This window comes from Telmatherina bonti (assembly GCF_933228915.1).
Source record: "Telmatherina bonti genome assembly, chromosome: 7".
Lineage (NCBI taxonomy): Eukaryota > Metazoa > Chordata > Actinopteri > Atheriniformes > Telmatherinidae > Telmatherina > Telmatherina bonti.
In genome coordinates, this window is record NC_136625.1 from 11,648,159 (window position 1) to 11,668,623 (window position 20,465).

General features: G+C 39.5%; 1 protein-coding gene across 1 annotated transcript in view; it reads left to right on the forward strand.

Moving 5' to 3' along the window:
• The window catches only part of LOC306758409 (contactin-associated protein-like 4), a gene marked incomplete at both ends in the record, with an annotated part of 125,864 nt that overhangs the window by 90,980 nt on the left and 14,419 nt on the right, over positions 1 to 20,465 (forward strand). The window contains 6 exons of the mRNA XM_079243736.1: positions 1,321 to 1,521; positions 2,555 to 2,717; positions 4,182 to 4,309; positions 5,481 to 5,651; positions 8,814 to 9,032; positions 18,608 to 18,847. Coding sequence (XP_079099862.1) covers positions 1,321 to 1,521; positions 2,555 to 2,717; positions 4,182 to 4,309; positions 5,481 to 5,651; positions 8,814 to 9,032; positions 18,608 to 18,847 — 1,122 coding nt within the window. The remainder of the gene's footprint in view (positions 1 to 1,320; positions 1,522 to 2,554; positions 2,718 to 4,181; positions 4,310 to 5,480; positions 5,652 to 8,813; positions 9,033 to 18,607; positions 18,848 to 20,465) is intronic.

Here is a 20,465-nt window from a genome sequence, read left to right on the forward strand (position 1 = left end):
ACCTGTTCGCTTTCTCCAGACAGTAAGAGTTGATCTCATGATTATTCTAGGCAGCTGTAGCTCAGCAGGAAGCGCCATCGTCTTCCAACTGGAAAGTTGGGAGATCGTTTCCAGACTTCCACAGACTATGTGCTGAAGTGTCCCTGGGCAAGACACTGAAACCCCAAGTTGCCCCCTGATGTGCCTATTGGGATGAGAGTGTGTATGTAAGTCGCTTTGGATAAAAGCATCTGCTAAATGACTGTAGAATAGAATACTCCTCTTTTTTCCAACTCTCTAAATTTTCTTGCATTTCTTTGCTGAATCTGCGACTTTGTGTGTGTCTAAAGAGCCAGGGTGTTATTATAAGGTAAAGTGAAACACTACTGCAACGTCGCGTCACGTCCCAGATGAAAGAGTTGTTTAATGCAGTTTCTCTGCCTCGGATCGCTGCTGGGGAGCAGCAGCTTTAATAATGAACACGATAGATGTCACCATGTCATCAAACACAAGTGCGGGACACAGAGTTTTAAGGTCAGAAAGTTACGTAATGCGTCTTTAAGCCCCAACAGATGTGTCCTTTCTTTGTCCTGGTCCTTTAAGCAGAAGCTGCTTAAGGGTTCTGCTGACTCCCAGCGTGTGCTCCAGGTGATGGTGGGGATTGAAAAGAAGGTACCGGATGTATCGGTGGGTTTCCTGAGGACTTTGATCTTCAGGCTCCTGTCCTCTGTTATGTGGGCAGCACAGTCCAGGAACGGCAAGCTGCTGTTCACATCAAGATTAGTAAAAACCTGCAGTTCTTTGGGCTTAATTTGAACCCAGTGGCTTAATCTACCTCTTTGAAGGTTTAATGGCCCTCTTTTCCACTTCATCCAAGCAGAGGTTGGCTGCGACTGGAGTCACCGGTTAGCCTTTGGTGCATCCACGCTTCTGTTTATAGAAACGTCATTATAGGCATGTTTTGGTTAAGCACAGATCATGGAGCTGAAAAAAGTGGTTTGAGATGGGGTGGGAATTTCCTTTCTGTTGGAGTCATCCCCTTACCTTCTATATCGTTGTAGATGTGAGGATGCATGTGAATAAAGAGGTCACCTCATAGGAACTCTTAGTTTTAAATCTTGAAGCCTTGAAACTCCATAGAGTTGTTGATGTGATGCTGCACGTTGCAAACCATGTTTTACTATGATACTGCTTGCAACATGTTTCATCTTCATGTATCTCCAGGTGTTCATACATTCATGGGACGGCGTCCCCTGGATAGAAGCAGTGGTGCAAAAGCATCTGTGGTTTCCTAGGCAACTTCTTTATGATATCATCTTGTTTGAATCTGTTTGTCCACAGAACAAAACACGTGGATGTCGATCCAGCACAACAACACTGAACTGACCAAAGTCCGGCCGTCTCCGGGCGTTGACCAGCAAACCGTCCAGTTTGGCTACTCTTCAGGAGAAGAACAACTTGTAGCAGCCATCAGCCAATCGGAGCACTGCGAACAGGAGCTGTCCTACCGCTGCAGGAAATCCCGCCTCCTTAACACTCCAGGTGAAGCCACTTCAGGCAGGATGTACATGGACTTCCCATTAAACCAGAATGCCAACCATTTCGGTCTTTACCTCTGTTCACACATGTTGAGTATTGCAGCATCACCAGCGATGAACTCGAAGGAAAAAATTTTGGAGACGGAAATCTTCTTTAGCCTCTGTGGCTTATTTATTTAACGATAACAAAAATGTGCATCCTCTCTCTCGGAGGGAAAATCATACAACACAAAAAAGAGGGGAAAAAGTAACTTCCCTGGGCGCTTACAGACGTGAACGTAATGACGCAGAGTGCGTCCTTGACCGGTAAAACAGCGCCTCACCGTGGTGACAATCACATATAAAATCCCTCTTGGTGATAACACTGAAAATGTATTTACAACATGAGTACACAAATAAAGTCTCTTAACAGCACAAAAAGAGAGCAAAGTCATTCATCCTATTCAAAATAATACTTTTTGCTTAGTTTTATGGTTGTTGACTCAAGCCAACTGTGACTACTAAGCCATTTCTAAAATGCAAGACATGTCATTCTTTTATAAAAATAAAAGTCCTGGAGAAACTGTTTAACTCCCTTCTTTTCTTTTCACAACTGTCTTGCACTGCAAGAGAAACCAAACTCATCATTAGTCACATGACTCAGAACCTGATCAACATGTACGGATTTTCCTTCCATCTGACAGTGAAACAGAACATTGGACAGAAAACAATTTGTTTAAATAAGTTGAATTATTTGGTGCTGTATATTAGATGATATTTTTGCCTTATTATACATTTTTTGTCTTTTTTTCTGTGTGAGTTCAGCTAAGTCCGTTGTTTACAAACAATTTAGTAAAAGTAAACAAAAGTGTTACTACGTACTAATCTGGCAACCAGAGTTAAAGATGCATTTCTGCATAAAATGTGCAAAAACACATTGATAAAGAAAGAATTATTATGTAACATTGAAACTTATTAACCCACAAATACTTTTTGATTCTCTGAAAGCTACAAAGTAGTGGTAAAATGGTTGTGTTTTGTGCCGGGCTTCTTTTCAGAGGGTTCTCCGTTCAGCTGGTGGGTCGGTGGCTCTGGTCCGGGTCGTGTCCAGACTTACTGGGGAGGAGCTGATCCGGGCAGCCAGCAATGTGCCTGCGGCCAGAAGGGCGACTGTGTGGATCCACATCACTACTGCAACTGTGACGCCAACCGCATGGAGTGGTAATAATTATCATCAGTCATGATTTTTAATGAATGTCAGAAGTTTATGCATTTCAAACACAAGCTACTACTTTATACACACACACTCCTCAGTGTATTCAAAGCACTTTTAAAGGTTAAAGAAAACATATTGTGACAAAGAACAATATTAATAATATTCACGCGTTCTTAAGACACCATTGTAAGAAAACTGGCTGGTTATACTGTGATTTAAATCAATATATATCAAGTTGTTGTTGCTTTTAAGGACATGTATACTCATTAGACTCAAAATTAGTAAAAAAAATAAAAATAAAAATAAATAAATAAATAAATCTTTTTTGCATTATAAAAAATTTGAAATTCATGGTTTAATGTTGTTTTAAAATTAAGCAAATTTGTAGAAAAAAGTATTTAAATAGTAAACAATAAAAAGACAATGAAGCCACTTGTCCATTCAAGTCAGACAAATAAAAAAAAACCCATTGGAGTGCAGCAAGAAACCAGGATGACCGAGTGCTTTAGGACCTGGACTCAAGTTCCAATGGGAACAATGGGAAACATTTCTTTTTAGGTCTCGAGCCCCACTCCTGCTCAAATGAATAATCTGAACATTAAAAAAAATAATAAAAGAAACTCTAATATTGGTCACAGAATATGGTTGTTAAGAAAGTGTCCTTCCTCCATCCATCTGTTCATCCATCCATCCATCTTCTTAACTGCCTGCCAATTAAGGGTCCCGGGGAAGCTGGAGCTTGTTCCAGTAATCACTGGGTGAGAGGCAGGGTACACCCTGGACACACTGGTTGCCAGTGAGAAAGTGTCCTGCAGCATAAAAACAAAGTGCACATCAAGTCACAATTTCATCTAAAATGTGTACAATCTGTTGGTAGTTCTGCAAACATCAAGTCATCTGGGTTAGATTGAATGCAGGCAGAAACCAACGTTGTTTTAACCTTTGTTCATGTTGTAAGAGATCCCGCTACGCCTCATTTCCTCCCATCATGTCCTCAATCCACACTGTTTGTGGACCAGCAGTTCTATTTTTACAGACCGAAGCTGCTGTTGCTGCTACTCAATATTTCATCACAAAGTCCTGCAGTCGCTCATCGCTTGCAGTCCGGGATGTGCACTCCTGAGCACAACTTTCCTCAGCAGGAAGGTTTACTGAAGTGAACCTGAATGTGGATGTAAGGAAACAGACAGGGGCTTATTTTGGGTAAACAGTGATTGCTGGGAACAGCGTTTTGAATGGCAGGATAGTTTTAGACTGGTTTGGAAATAAACAGGTTCCCAGGAGATTACACCTCCACACTGCAGTGTTTACATCAGCCACAAAGCAAACTCACGCAGGGATGGGAAAAGTCATTAATGAAATCAGGATATTTTTAAGGTGTTTTTCTCTTTTCCATCCTTATTTCTTGTAGTTCTTTTTTTTTCTTCCTTGTCCAACTTTTTATTTCTTTTTTTCTTTTAACCTTCCAGGACTGAGGACTCAGGCCTGCTCACACACAAGGAGAGCCTCCCAGTCAGGTCGCTGGTCCTGGGTGACGTCCAGAGGCTGGAGTCTGAGGCAGCCTACAGAGTCGGGCCACTTCGTTGCCATGGAGACAGTGAGTTCCCCTGAATGCTTTCTGGTTGAACTTTTTTTTGGTCAAAATGTTGAGATGAATTTCCTGCAAATCTGTCATGAGGCATGTATGATCATCACAAAGGGAAAGATTACTTACCAATTTTGGTATGTTTTGTTTTTGCAATTTTATTTGTCAAAGAATTTTTAGATCTAAAAAAAAATCAAAAAAAAAATCAGAAAAACCATGTTCAAAGGATTAGAATTTTGATTTACACGACAAAGTGTTTCATGCATATTAATAACATAAGATCAGAAACAAAGAATATAAATTAAACAGCAACTCAAACACAATGATGGAACCAGCAAAAGTGAATAACTCTAAATTAAATAATTCAATTCAATTCAATTTTATTTGTATAGCGCCACTTCACAACAATGTTGTCACAGGGCACTTTACATACACAAATCAACATACACATCGTTTCGAGCCATTCATTCATTCATTCATTTTCTGAACCGCTTAATCCAATTCAGGGTCGCGTTTCGAGCCAATTCATACATATTCTATAATAGAAACCATCGAGTCACGACTTCGATCCGATCCCCAATCCTGAGCATGCATGCGGCAACAGTGGGAAGGAAAAAACTCCCCTTTAGCAGGAAGAAAACCTCCAGCAGAACCCGGCTCAGGGACGGCAGCCATCTGCCTCGACTGGTTGGGGTGGAGACGACAGGAAAGACAGAACAATATGTACAACTGGACTTATTCAGGAAGACCTGCGGAAAAAAGGAGAAATAAGTTAGAGACGGCAATACTGGCATATATTTATACACTAATATATTAGAGTAATAGAGTAAGTGTAAAACGGTATGAAAAAATAAATTCAGCATTCAGTAGAGACAAAAATAATAGTTTCAGAAATTAAAAAAGAGTTTTTTGTTAACCTTGTTGGGTTTAACCATGCAACAACAAAATCCAGGAAACAGCAAAAGTATGGGGCAAGAGATGTCCTTTTTATCTCTTTTTGTAAATTAGTTTTACTTTTTTGAGAATAAATAATAAAGCACAGTTAAAATGAAAGTACACAAGCTTTAATGTGACTGAATGTCTCAATTGATTTCATTTGGTTTCACTTTCAAACAACAGCAATAAAACTTTAAGATGAGATAAATAAATAAATAAATAAATAAGATTTTTTGTTCGTTTTCAGAGAATTTCTGGAATGCAGCATTTTTCCACAAGGAGACATCGTACCTCCACTTTCCCACCTTCCACGGGGAGTTGAGCGCAGACATCTCCTTCCTGTTTAAAACCACAGCTTCCTCTGGTGTGTTCCTGGAAAACTTGGGCATCAAAGACTTTATCCGGATTGAACTGAGCTGTGAGTAGAAATGTAAAACCAAATAATACAAAGCCTGAATTTAACACACAAACACATATGTGTGTATTTATACACATAAGGGAAAAGTCAAAAGTAAAACAATATTCATAATAGAATTATCCTATTTTTCGTGCTTCTCATTGCAGCTTGATTAATTTAGTTACTGTGGACATGTTATTTTACAGTAATTAAAAGCTTTACAATTGTAAACAAACATATTTCACCCACTCATTCTTCTGCTCTGCATTCCACAGCACCATGCTCACCACACAAATCAAGACTGTCAACATGATTGAAAGCAAAAAAAAAGGAAACTCAGATACTTTTGGCACTTTTCCACCCTTTTTTTTTAAAAGAAAAAACAAAACTACAGCTGTTTTATTAACTCTCCAGGGCATTTACACCCTGACCCTCCATTAATCCTGCCCAAATGTGCAACACACACACACAGATACAGCTGCAGCAGTTGGTATTTAGATTATGACGGTAATAACCAGAAGGGTGTTATTTAGCTTATGGGCTTCATGAAGTAGCAGCTGGTTGTTACAGTTTGGTTTACAGCCCTTCAGAAATTGTGTCATTTAGACTGTAGCTGTACTACCCGACAAGGTGCCCTGTATGATCAGGACATTACTGCAGCACATTATTCACAGTATGGGCAGCACTTGTGTGTGTCATGTAGAAACGCTTGCATATAGGACTGAAATAATTCATCTGTGAGCCATTGGAGCATAATGAAGCTCTTTAACCTTACCTTTACCTCAGTTTTTTCCGTTTGGCTCTCACAGGCTCCAGTATGACGACACGGATCCATAAAGGGAAATCATTTTCATCATGGCTGTTCTAGCTCTGAATACGACTTCTGTGTTTCTACTGGCCTCATATCGCTCTGAAACATGTAGATTATGCAGAACACATTTCTAAATGTAGTCATTGCAGGATACCCGGTTAACTTTTTTACCTTGTTCTGTGTCCCCGTCGTCATGCATCCCCACATGTCAGCAGCAAAACATGGAGAAGGCGCTTTCCTTCATGTGTGCTCTCTAATGTCTTTTTCTCACTCTTGGAGAAAACAAATAGAGCAACGCTGAGGAGCCTGCAGGACTTTAATACAGACGTTCGGCACTGAGAAACTGTCCTTGGTGCTGAAACGGGGCTGCTGTTACACAAACATGGAGCTGACCACGGTCCTGCATTATGGCTCAGAATGAATATTACATATAGTTCTACATACATACATGTTCTCTTTTTTTCCTCATGACTTACCTTCATATTTAAAATGCATGTTTGCTGTTAAATAGCAGCCTTCAGTCTGCACATTTAGACCATCTCTTCCATTCCTTCTAGCAAATGCGCTGTCTGTCATGATTTTTGACTAAATTTAAAACCAGCTGAAACCATTTCTGGTTGAACTAAATCTCACTGGGACACCGACTGTCCACAGACTGAATAACAAAAAAAATTTTGGTCCGATTGTTGGTGACTGTGTTTAACCTTCAACCTGCCTGCTCTCCCAGTTGATAGCACAACATTTTCAGTGACTGGAATGAATCTTATTACCTGAACCATCTCTAACACTTGGTTTGGGAATGTAATTCCAAAAGTAAACGTTTGTTATCTGATCACACTTTCAATTTTTTAACATTTCCCGACTGTCAGTAAGTTATTAACAGTCATCTCAACCATTTATTACAAAAAAACATGGATTCTTATCATCATTTTCTAAAGAAAAAAGCAGCAACTGGCCGTGAACATTAAAAGCTTAAACAGGTGACTCAGGGTTTAACAGGGGTTTCACTCAAATCTGAGATTTTAAATGACTTTTAAAACCTCATTTCTTCTTTTTAGCCCTCATTCACACTGGTAAACATGTTACTGATGTACCATTAGACTTTGTGGAAAAACTTGGTCCATTGTAGTTGCTTTAAATGTGCAATATCAACAAAATAAAACTGAATAAAAATCCAGGAAGATAATCTTGATGTTCTTGTCTTGTTGCCAGAATTATTCTGTTTCCAGAATTCCAGAATGACTTTTAAAAGTTCCTTTCCTTGTCTAAAACTACATCTCCCTCCTTAAGCTTCATCACTCCACCCAGACTAAATGGATGCTGCAGGTGTACGTTCACAAGGACTGAGAGTGGTATAAAAGGGAGGGAAAATGCACACCAAAGTGACTGCACATGATAGTGGAAGTGAAAGTAAAGGAAGAAAGCTCCACCATAAAAAGCAAAAGATCTTAGATGAACCTCAGTCAGGTTAAAAGATGTCCTTTGAGTGTAACTGTGTACCATTTAGCAGTTTTGCCCAGCTCAGCATCCTGCAAGAGAGAACATTAAAGTAATCTGGAAGGAATGAGAGTATGCTCTACTTTTCCATGTAATTAAGCACACAGCCCCATTTTTCTCTGTTTTCCTTTTTTTTTCTAATCCAGGGAGAAGTGTTCCCTGTCTGCTTAGTTAGAAGAGCTGCTGGCTTCAGTGTTTGTTGTTTTGTTGTGAGAGAGTAATTAAATTTAATTCCAGAGAGCCCTGCATCCCCATGTCTGCGTGCGTTGTCTCCATACTCTGGTGTTTAACCAACCTGCTTGTTAAAGCTTCTGTCTCTATTCACACCCACAGTATTGGCACTTTTCAAACATGCTGAGGGAGCTTTATGGAAACATGAGTGAGGATTGATTCCAGCTGTGTTTGGCAAAGAAAACAGCTGTCTCCTCGAGCTAAAATCACCAGGAGGTTTATGAAATAGATGTCCAAGTCTCGTTAATTGAGATCCAGTGAGTCTGTGCTGTTTGCATTAATAATTCTTCTTCTGCAACTGTCTCCGTATCAAATCACAAACAAATACTTCTTCTAATTTTCCTCTAAACCGAAACGACAGAGCATTCTGCCTAAACCAATGTTAAACTGACCATTAGGTTCCTATTTGCTTTCCACTAGTTTGAAAGTTTTTTTTATTTAAAATATTTAAAAGAAAAGTTTGGTTTTCTTCTTAAAAAACAAAGTGTGACACTAAAAGAGACATTTCAATGTGAAACTGAACTGTGTGCATCGAAGTGTTTCCTGAAAACAGCCAACACTTAACTGATCTCTTATCTCCCTTTTCTACGTAATTTACATAAATCCACCTCCACTTTCATTCTGTTCCCCCTTCTTGCATCAAGCCTCCACTCAGGTAGTTTTCTCCTTCGACGTTGGTAACGGCCCACTGGAGGTTCGTGTGGAATCGAACGTCCCTCTGAATGACAACCGATGGCATCGCATCCGAGCTGAGCGGAACATAAAGGAGGCTTCGCTCCGAGTGGATGAGCTGCCAGTCTTCACCCAGGAAGCTCCTGCTGACGGCCACTTCCACCTGCAGCTCAACAGCCAGCTATTCATAGGTACAATGGATTTTTTTCTCATTTTAAAGCCAAAATTCACCAAAATTCAATTTGTCTCTTAACCCCTTAATGCTTGGATTTATTGACAATTATATAAAAAGGATCTGAATAATGAAAAAAAATCAGTAAGGCTCCATGATGGTCTGTCCAGGCTGTACCCTTCCTCTCGCTCAGTGATTGCTGGGATGGACTCCAGCTTGCCCACAACCCTTAACTGGACCAAGTAGTTAAGAAAATTGATGGATGTAATGTTAATCAGTAAAAGACTGGGATAAAAAAAAGAAATGGAAATTTCTGTGACAAAAGGAGTTAAGGTGGTAATTTATGTATAAAGTCTTTGTTTGGTTGTTTTAGACTTGTATATAATTAAAAGCACAAGTTTAGTATCGATGAATCATTGAAATGAATTGATCCTCAATTGAATTTAAACTTTCCACAAACAGAAAATGTACAAACTTTTTACAGGATGAGTTTCTTCTTTTCTGGTCTTTACTGAGGACATACACAACTGGAGAAACTGACCATCACTTGTTTCCTGTAGTTTCTGAGCAGAGAACAAGTATCAGATTGTGTACAAAATTATTTTGAGCACAGTTTTTTTTAAGTGATGCGTCACGTCTCCTACGATATATATGAATAATTAGAGGTCAGGTGTTGAAGGGTTAAAAGTGCCTCGAGATCACTTTGTCAGGAATATGTGATATTTAAATGAAGCTCAGCTGAACTGATGGAGTCGAGTGTATTCTTTTCTCACATCAATGCTTATACCAGAAATTCCAGCTGTTTACCAGCTGTTTGCCAACTGTTTACTACGCATTTTCTCCAGTAGATTGTATCATTTATGCATTTATCATGCAAGTGGCTATTTTTCATCTCTTTGTTTTCTTTCATTTTCAGCATAAAACAATCTTTTTAAAAAAATGTAACAGAATGTCTTGGTACACACCATAAGGACAACTTTAGGTTCAAATTTCTAATTCCAAAGTATTTCATTGAGTGCTCTATAAAGGGTTAATGTTAACGCCAAAAAGTTGGAGAAGGTTCTGTTTTTGCTGGTGTTTATCTGTTTGTTTATTAGAAAGTTTAGGTACAAACTACTACAGGGATTTTTTTTTTTCTCTGACAGCAGGTCTTGGTCAAACTTAGATTCCATAACATTTTGGGAGCAATTCGGTTAATCATCTGGATGCAGGAAGATTTTGAATGTTTTTTTTTTTTGTTTTTTTTTATCATTGCAAGATGAAAAAAACTTCACAATAAATGTCAGGGTGGTTGGGCAAAAATCCAGGAAAAGTTCCCAACATGTTTTGCAAGATATCAAAGCTAGATCTGGATCCTGGCAACATTCTGGATGCTATGATCCAGAACAGTTTTTTTAACATCAGATGTTCTAAAACGATTTAAAAAAAACACATTTCAATGCTGATGTTTTAACACAACAGCAAACTGGATGTTGTTTAAAGTTTTATTGAAATTTTAATCATTCTAACCAGACTCTGCTGCATTCTCCTCCCTCCTCATTGGACGGGACTGTACTTTGAGCATGTTAGCACACTCAAGTCTCTCCCAAAGCCAGCAAAGTTGCAGCTTCATCTTCACTGAAGACACTCCTACAGAGTCAGGAATACACTCAGAGTTCCCTAAAAGGACTTATTACCGAGATACAGAGGTACGAGCAGTCTTTTGCCCACGTTTGCCTTTTATCTATTTATGTTTTATGGCAACACATGTATTTTTTTTTTTTTCAGTCACATATTCCACCTTACGAATTCCTGCTAACTCCAAAAAACTTGAGATTTCCTGATGGAGTCAGTTGCATTTAGCCATTAGAACCAGGTGGTTTCATTTACTGCATATCGCTCTGATCTCTCAATAGGATTTATGTAGACAGAACAATTAAAAAGTGAACATTGTTATGTTTACATCAGCTGCTTCCCGTCTGAACATGCTGCCTGCATCCTCTGGGCTTGATAAACACTTTGAATAGAGAAAACAACAGAAGAGCCAGGTTTTAGGAAGAATCTGTCACATTCATTATACTCTCGAACAGTATTCTGTGTTTCTTCCTCGGCTTATTACTGCCTCCAAATGTTCGTTAGTAAACCTGGAAATTTGGATTGCATATAAAATCATATGTATGAATGACAAACAAAACCCAGGCCCACTGTCAGACATCGTGCTACCTCTCAAGATCCACGGGGTTGAAACAATCTCCCCATGACTTCCTTTTAAAAGAAGCATATTTGCATAATCACACCAGAAGAGTTAGCTTAGAAAGGAAGAGTAATATGTGGAATGGCATGAACCACACCGATGCAGACGAGGTCTCAGCTGCACAGACACAACCTGAGGATGAAATACAATTTTTCTGACTTTTGAAAGTGAGGAAACACAACATCAGTTGAAATTTGCTGTTATTTGGCTGTAAATACTGGATTCAAGGGGCAAAGTCATAGAATAAAAATCACTTTAGTTGTTTTTATTCATCCTCTGTGGAGGGAAGACAGCTGGTAAGCTCCTGTAATATTAACTCGTGTTTTTTTTCTTTATTGGACCCAAATTTCCATAAGAAATGTAGCATTGTGCCTGCTCTCCACTGCCAACCTGGTAAAGTTAAAGTTAAGCTACACAAATAAAGTCTAAAATACTCTTTTCCCATTAGCATCATCATTACAGCACAGCATGCTGTGAATCCTGTCTCCTCAGAGCTGCTCTGTGTGCATTTTAATTAAGCAGGACTTTTATCCTGCAGTTCTCATCCCTCTAATAATGTGTCATCCAAACACAATAAGCTACCAGGAATGATCTTGTATATACTGACTTGTCAAAAAGGAAATATTCTCTAATATAGTGCTAACGTGCTTTTTGGCTGAGCACCTCCAGTTGTTTTGGTGAGGAAAGTGCTAAACAATGATTTCTGACCACTGAACAATCCTCAACTTCATTAAATCATGCAAGTTATTTACAGGTTTACATGGACATTTGCTCCCTGATTGTGCTGGTAGATCTAAATGAGAAAAAAAAATCATAAGGTTTTATGAGTCTGAAAATATGATGCACGTCACTTCATGCAAGTAAACACATCGAATAATGAAAACAACCAACCAGACAGTCAGATTGGATGTGGCCGCTGCAGGGAAATCGTGGTGAATATTGGTTTGTTTTGTGTTTAGTCTGTAATCCTCTCTGGGAAGCTGCCAGGTTCTTACCTAAAACCTGAAATAACACGTTTATCTAACAATTATCAGCAAAGTGGGCTTACATAAGTCTGCTGGATGTGTGTGTTTGAAAGGAAATGTTTCGGTGTTACTTCAGAGAATGATTTGGTCATTTTTGGACTTGATACTTAATACTGTAAATGCTTTTATTCCTCTATTTATCTGAGTTTATTAACTAAAGGGATGTGCTGTACTGTAGAGAAAAATAGTTTAGACAATATTAACCACCTGTTTGTCTTCATAATGTATGTCAAGGAGCTCAAGGGTGCTTAAATTCAGACGGCAAAATGTTTGCATGGATTTTAGTCCTTGACCTTGATCAGACTTTTGACCTTTCTAGATAAAGAATCTATGTTACATAAAGCTGTTCACAGATTAGTTAGAAGTCAGAGTTGCCCAACATAAATATATAAACAGTTGATTAGTCTTGTTGTAATGCATTAGTCAGTAAATAACCCACTTTGTAAGTCATTCTACTGTTTAGGATAAGCTGTAATTCAGCATAGAAGGCCGTTTATGGTTTCTTTATTCCCATTTTCAGGCATAAAATATCCACACGCAGCAGCTTCAGCTGAAAGATTTTTGCCTACACTGCATGTTAGTTGTTGTGTTGCCTGGTTTGTATAGATAAGCTGTCAGTTATTTGCACCTCATCGGATTCAGGGTATATTAAAATTCTGCAGATAGCACCAATAGTTTCATTTTCTTCCGTTGAAAGATTTGAGAGTAATCGCTTCAGTTTGGTTTTCTGCTTCTAATCAAATCATCTTCATGTATGTTAAATTAATCATGTTTCTGTATTTCCAGATATTGTTGGTTCTTATCTGTATTTGTGGCGCTATTGCAGCAATAAGCTGATGTAAAACTTCCTTTCATCCACAAGAGAAATAAGATATTATCTCTAAGCAAACGTCAGACCCATTGTTCAAAGTTACACTTTTATTCGAGGAGCTGTTTTCTGAGTTGCGTGTGATCGTTAGTTGAAAAACTGTCGAGTTTTTATTCCAAGTTTGATCAAACAGGCAATTTAAAAATGTCTCCCTGGTTCTTTTATTGCCTTTAGATTACATATTAACCTGCAGCTGTATGTCTGTGTGGCTGTATTTAGACCATATGCTCTTTTCAGTGTCCAGTGTGCAGTTTGTGCATCCTGCAGCATATTTCCAAACTTTCCTCGAAGCTTTAGCTTTGGGTTAGACTGTCGTTACAGCAGATGGCTAATTTGCTCTGTTTCCATGCGGGTGCAACAGCACAGCAGGAGACAACCTGCAATTTAAAAGCAGCTGTACAATATTTCCTCACTTTCTCTTCAGTTGACCCTAGATTTATGGAACTTCCAAAAGTCCAAGCAAAATTGTTGCCAAACTTGACTAATAGAACGTTTCCACCAAAGAAGAATGGATGCTGATTCGGTGCCAATGCTTAGCTGGTTCAACTTTGGTGCTTCCAAAGAACTGGTTCTTGTTTTGACCAATAAAACCTCATCAGAGCTGCGTCATTACATCATCTACCTTGGTGGAGTTCAGGGTGCCAGTTGTTTGGTTTGCCGGCCGGTCATGAGTTCATGATCTCAAAATGTAGGTTAATTTTTGGTCAAATGTTGCTGCTGCGTCTCAGCTTTTTTTTCCTGATCCCTCACATCTTTTTTATGCTTTTTTTTTTTTTACATTTGTTGACCAGCTGATTGGTGTTCTGTTCACAACCACCATCTCCTTTTGAAGCTGCTTGAACACCGGCTTTGGCTGATTTACCCTGTTCAATTTACCTTGGGTCTTCACGTACGGCAATAAAGCCAGGAAATCGCTTGGAGTCCATTTCTTCAGTGGTATGAAGATGTTGATTCAGGACATGAGAGGGTCTTGGCTGCAGCCTGGAGAATGAGGCAGGGCTAGATATTGGCCAGGGTTGGACTTTGAACCCCACCCCCTCAACATTAACCCTAACTCTAACCACGCACCATTTGACATCCAACCCCGGCCATTGGACGTCCAACCTGCCCAATATCCAGCCCTGCCCCATTCTCCAAGCTGCAGTCAGGGGTTATTGCAGGACAACCCACCCTGCTGACACATGCAACATGAAGCGGTTGTCAACTTTGAGCCAGCAAAGAGTTGGTGCATCAATAGAACCAGTTTTGAGAGCCAGGAGCCGGTGCTTAGGCAGTGGAAAGCAAAAGAACCAGTGCTTAGTTTGTCTCTGGCTCCGAACCAGCACTGAAACCAGATTGGTCCAAAAGGTGCTTAGTGTTGACCTAACCTACTAACTATTCTGTCCATACAGCTCGACTGCGTGGGTGCAATGACAACTTAAACTAGAAAAGCACTTGGAGAGTGCAAACCTCCGCCAAGGCCTTTAAAAAGTTCCTGGATCCAAACGGTGATCCAGATCACCACCAGAATTAAATCACTTTTCACGTTTCACAAGTCCTGAAAATTTCATGGAAATCCATCCATAACTTTTCGAATGATCCTGAAGACAAACAAACATAAACGGCGGGTATGAAACATAACCTCCTTGGCGGAGGTAATTATGCTTTGAAAGAAAATAAGGAAGATATTTAGATCGGATGTGATATAAATGTTTTAAACAGGTGCTGGGGGTTAGCCTTTATGTCCTACTATAAAAAACTGCTGGTTTTATGAGGCATTTTTTTCTTTCACAGCAGAGGCCGTGCTGTTGGATCTCTTTTCTCCAGAGTTTCCTTCAGCTAACTTCTGTATTTGCTCGTGGTTTTAATGCTTTGTGAATCTGAGGGTCGAAGTTTTTGTATTTAAAACCACGTACATGGCCTTTGATGATCGCTTTGATCTCTAGTCCACTAATTGTTTCTCCACTCACTCCCCCGTGGTCTCATGCCTCACTTACATCCGTTCTAGCACCATGATCTTGTGTAGTGAGACTATGATTATCTTTTTGGAGCTGAAGTTGTACATGAAGTGAAAACTTTCTCTAAAATCGAAGGCCTCACTGATGCTCCTTTGGTCAAAGGTGGAGTAAATGCATTTGGCTTTTTTTCTTTTCTTTTTTCTTTGCTTTGATCTTACCTCCACAAACACTTCATTATGGCTTTTTCCAAATGATCTTGCAGTCTCAGACGTGGCTCCTTCAGGCATCAGTAAGGTTGAGATGTGCTGGTTTAAACTGAAGCAGCGTAGCTACAGATGGGATTGAAATGTACACAGATCCCCTATAAAAACCATAAAAACATTAGATTGTATTTGTTTGTCCACCTGATAATCAAAGCAATGTTATCATAAAATGTGCATCATTTTACTCCATTATTTCTCAGTAAGTGAAATCCTTGTTGCATGTTAATGTAGTGGCGACTATCACCTCACAGTAAGAAGACTGCACAGCTTCTAACATCTTCACAGGTTGGGTTTGTATGTTCCTCCAGATGTTCTGGCTTCCTCCCACACTCCAAATCCATACATTTTAGGTCTGTCTTATTTCATTCCTCCTTGGACGGAGTGTGAGCATGAATAGTTGTGAGTGTTTTCACTGCGATGAGCTTGTGACATTGTTCAGGATGCACTCTGCATCTGTCCTGATAGCAGCCGGGGTTCGCTTCTGCAACCCTGCACTGGTATAGGAAGGTTTTGGACAATAGTTGATTTTAATTATTGCCATTTTCTTCTTTTTCTTCCAATATTAAATTCAATACTTGACTGGTCTGTTCATACAGTCAAACATGCGCTGAAATAAGCAGGCAGACATGGATGGATGGATGGAATTTTTTGTTTTGTTTTTTTTCATGGGAGAGCATCATATGTATAAACATTTTCGTGTAAATGGTTTCATTAATGTAGATAGCTGCTTAATTTCTTTTCTTCATTTTCTAAAATAATAAAAAATATTCGCTTTGACATTTTTGTAATAGAGTTTAACTGTGTCTTTTATTCCAAACATGCAACTCATGCAGAAGCACTTTATACAGAGAAACGCTGCTCTGGTGTAAAACTGCTCTCAGCTGCTAGCCCCATCTTAAGGTCCCTTCCCGACTAAGTGCCTGCCTTAAAATGTGACAGCCTTCATCTTAACATAACCCAACAACATTGTTTTAGATTGCTGTAGCAAGATCATAATTTTACTTTCCATCAACTGTGACTCATTAAGATACAGTTTCATCTTTGGAAAAAGATTATTAATAATCCTTCACTAATAATTGATTTCAATTTGGATCTTCGAATTTGATAAATGTCATATTTTTAAAAAAAAAAATTATCTGCAGAAATCAGTCATATCTGGGGGGGGTTTTGTTTAATTTTTCATGTAAATTTACTACCTGCTTAAGTTTTATGCAGCACCTGTCCCACTTCACATTAAACACACATGTATTCTGTTAGGTAATCACTGCCTCCTTTGTTTTTGTCTTAATAATATTATTGCCTCTGTAGCCGTGCATCTGGCTTTTTTTCTTCCCCCACTCTGCAAATTCTTGGTTTGGATTGATGTCTTTGTGAGGATTCAGCTGGGTTGTGGAAGGAAATGGCAGAAGGTTAGCTCCTCCAGCAGTAAAGTGATAACTGCAGTTTTGCAAAAGGGCACAATTCTTTACAAACATGATTACGAAAAACCTCCCCAAAAATGTTCTTTGGAGATGAGACAACACCGAGTCAACATACAAAGCCCTTGGCTGCAAAATGAACCTCGCGCCAGCTGTTCCCACTCCAGCTTTATACTGGAAGCCCCGCCTACAAGACACACTAACATTAATTGACAGTCACTTTACAATAAATGCAATTCACTGACAAACACATGGATGTGCACATCGGTCCACTGATAAAATTAGTCAAGACTATAAAATATTCAAAAAGCCTCCATATAAATGTCCTTTATAAATAATAAACTGCATAAATAGGACCCCTTCAGTGTTTCCACACATGGTACATGCCATGCCACCTGCTCTAAAAAAGCATTCAGACACTCACCGTTCTGGTTTGAATACCTGACAGAAAAACAGAAGAAGGCTTAACAATAAACTGTATCATCATACCTGCCTGTGCATGCAGCTGATTCCACTTGCAGCTATCAGCCACATGACTTAGCTCGTAGCTTGCTGTGGTCTCATGTTGAAGCCATGCAGGTGCTAACAGTAGCATCTATAATAGTGCACAGCCCCAAAAAACGCAACACAACTTCAGCTATACAAATCCCAAAGCGTGCCACATCATCATCATTATCCTAACCGTTTAGTCCAATTAGGTGGGGAAACTGGAGCCTATCCCAGCAGTCTTTGGGCAAAAGGCAGAATACACCCTGGACAGGTTGCCAGTCTATTGGAGGGCCACACAGAAACAAATAACCACTCAGGCAATTTAGAGTAACCAATTAACCTAACATGTCTATCTTTGGACAATGGGAGGAAGCCAGAGTAAAAAAGAAACCTATGCATACATGGGGAGCACATGCAAACTCCCCACAGAAAGGTACTGTCTAAACCTTGCTCTAGCCAAGAATCAAACCAGCAACCTTATTGCTGTGAGGCCACAGTGCTAACCATTATTCCACCATGCAGCCAGGCCAGCCACATGTAAATATAGAATATAAATGTACATTTTTCAGCTGTGGACGCAAGCTGTGTTAAAATTCAGGCTACGCTACTATGTCCCCGATCTAATTGTTATTTGTTTTGTTCATCATCCTGTCTGACGGCACTCTTATGACCAAGCTTGGTCTTAGAATAATATTGAATTTTGGATTTAATCTTGTCTTGGTTTTGCATGTCTGTCCTGCTTCCAAAAAACAGGACAGAACTCTTTTTCTTGAAGTAGGAAGAAGAGATGACAGGTGTGTTTCAGTGATCCCTCAAACCACCAGTTCTCACAGAAAAGGGGCACTTTAGCATGAGAAGAAGATTCAAATTCAGAAAATTGGTAGATAAATCAGGTCCAGGCACTCAAAGTGGTTGAGAATTGTTTTTTTTGTTTACAATTTTGTAGAAATTGCATTATTTTTCCTCAGTATATTTTCAATAACCCGCATGCGATGCCCCCGTACATTAGTTATTTAAAGCTAGGAGCTTATGTGAAAAGAAAGACAGGAATCTAACAAATCTGCAGTTTAAGTGAAAGCCTTGGATGCTGACCAGTAAACCAATGAATTGGTGCCTTTTCTGAAAACACCAACTTCACCCAGCGATCTTTGCAGTTTGTCAGTGTGAACTCTGGTTGTGTTTTCAAACATGAAAAATGGGAAGTGTGTGAAAAAGCATTTTTGTTTGTGCTCCATTGTACAATCCTCCACAATCAATGTAATAAAGTCAACCTCTTTGGCAACATTTCAATTTTTACCGCTCCGGAAGTGATGTATTTCATAGACAGGAAAGTGAAAACAGTTTTTGTTTTTTATTCACAGGAGGCACAGCATCGCGGCAGAAGGGTTTTCGTGGCTGCATTCGCTCCCTGCAGCTGAACGGCATCACTCTGGACCTGGAGGAGAGGGCAAAGATCACGCCCGGGGTTCACCCTGGCTGCAGGGGTCACTGCAGCAGCTACAGCTCCCTCTGCCAGAACCAGGGCCGCTGTGTGGAAAAACCCAGCGGCTTCCACTGCGACTGCAGCCTGTCTGCATACGCCGGAGTCTTCTGTCAAGCAGGTACACCAAACAATGAGGCATCATACCACCTGCTTGCTGTAAACGTGTCATTTAAAATAACTGTTTTATCTATTTAAGTTGCTGTATGCACTCTCGGTTTTTGGTTAAATCATGATTGCTTATATTATTATTATTAAAGATCCTCATTTATCCTGAGGGAAATGAAACGTGCTCTCCAGCTCACTTACATCCCACTCATTCATTTACAAAGAAAAACAGTTCAAATATACAAAACAGACAGAAAGACACCAGCAGCACAGGTACTTAAAAACTAAAAGATATACAGCATGTCAAATTCATTCATTCGTTCATTCATTTTCCTAACCGCTTAGTCCAATGAAGGGTTGGGGGGAAGCTGGAGCCCCCCCAACCAGCAGTCTTTGGGCGATATAGAAAGATAAAATTTAGAAATGACTTAAAAATCCTCTTTCATGGCTCCCATCTCCCACCACTTGTGCCATCTAATCTGATGGCAGGTGGTTGTAAAAGAGTTCTTGAGCCTCTCCCTGGACCACCTTATGATCATGGTCTACTGCTCCAGGTCTGCTTTCACAGAGTCCAGGCGAGACCACCCACAGAACCAGACTTCTGCATTGACCTCTTTGTCTGGAAAACCCTTTGCCCACTTAGCTAAAGCGCTACATGACCAAGCTTCATGTCTATACCCCCACCTTCTCTGCTCTATGTTCAGTGAAGAGCATCCACTAAGCTTTAATTAAATACATGTAAAAATTTTACGTTTTGGTGTAAAACATTTTGCCCCCCATGAAGAAATTTGTCTTGGTTACATGTGTCCATCAGTATACAACACAACAATAGGGCTCTGTAATCTACATTATCCTTATTTTAAGAGGAAATATGACAACACAAAAATGAAGGTGATTTCTTCTCCGTTCTTTAAGCATTGCTTTCAATGTTCCCGGTTTTTCCTAGTTTTTTATCAAAGATAATCCAGAGTTTCTTGCGTTAAAGAAAGTTTTAAGTCTCATTTCCTTGGTTATACTTCATGTTGTGCAGGTTTAGTCATGGCTGATGCTTCATTTGTATTTTTGAACCTTCCTAAGAAAAGAAACTGGATGTGAACTGTTTCAGGCCGATGATGAAATCTGTATCTACGGCGCTATTTTCCATGAAGATAAGTCAGGAAGCAGATATAGAAAGCTGTACATCTTGTGACTTTAATAGGATATTTAAAAAAAAACATCCTTTAAGTCAGAACGTTCAAAATGAAAATTTTTTCACAAAGGAAGAGTCACTCTGACCCTACATGTGTGGGTGTCTTGAACGTTAAGAATAAATATCGTTCCACCAAGCTTTTTCTGCTTTTACTGCACTTAACACTCATTAAAAAGCACTTGACAACCGTGACATTAAAGGCTTCATGCATATAAAGTCTGTTTGATGTGTTGCAGTCTGTTTAAGGACGTGGCTGCACGCTGAACTTTGTCTCTGGGTTCAGCTATTCCTTACAGTTCAGCAGTTTTAAAAGGACTCTCATATCAGCAGCTGCTTGTGCGTCCTGCATCTGCAGCAGGATGAGGGCAAAGACGGGAATTTTAAACTGACTTGTGCAGATCTTCTGCAGATGAAGCCATGTTTAAAAGGTTTAATTAAAACA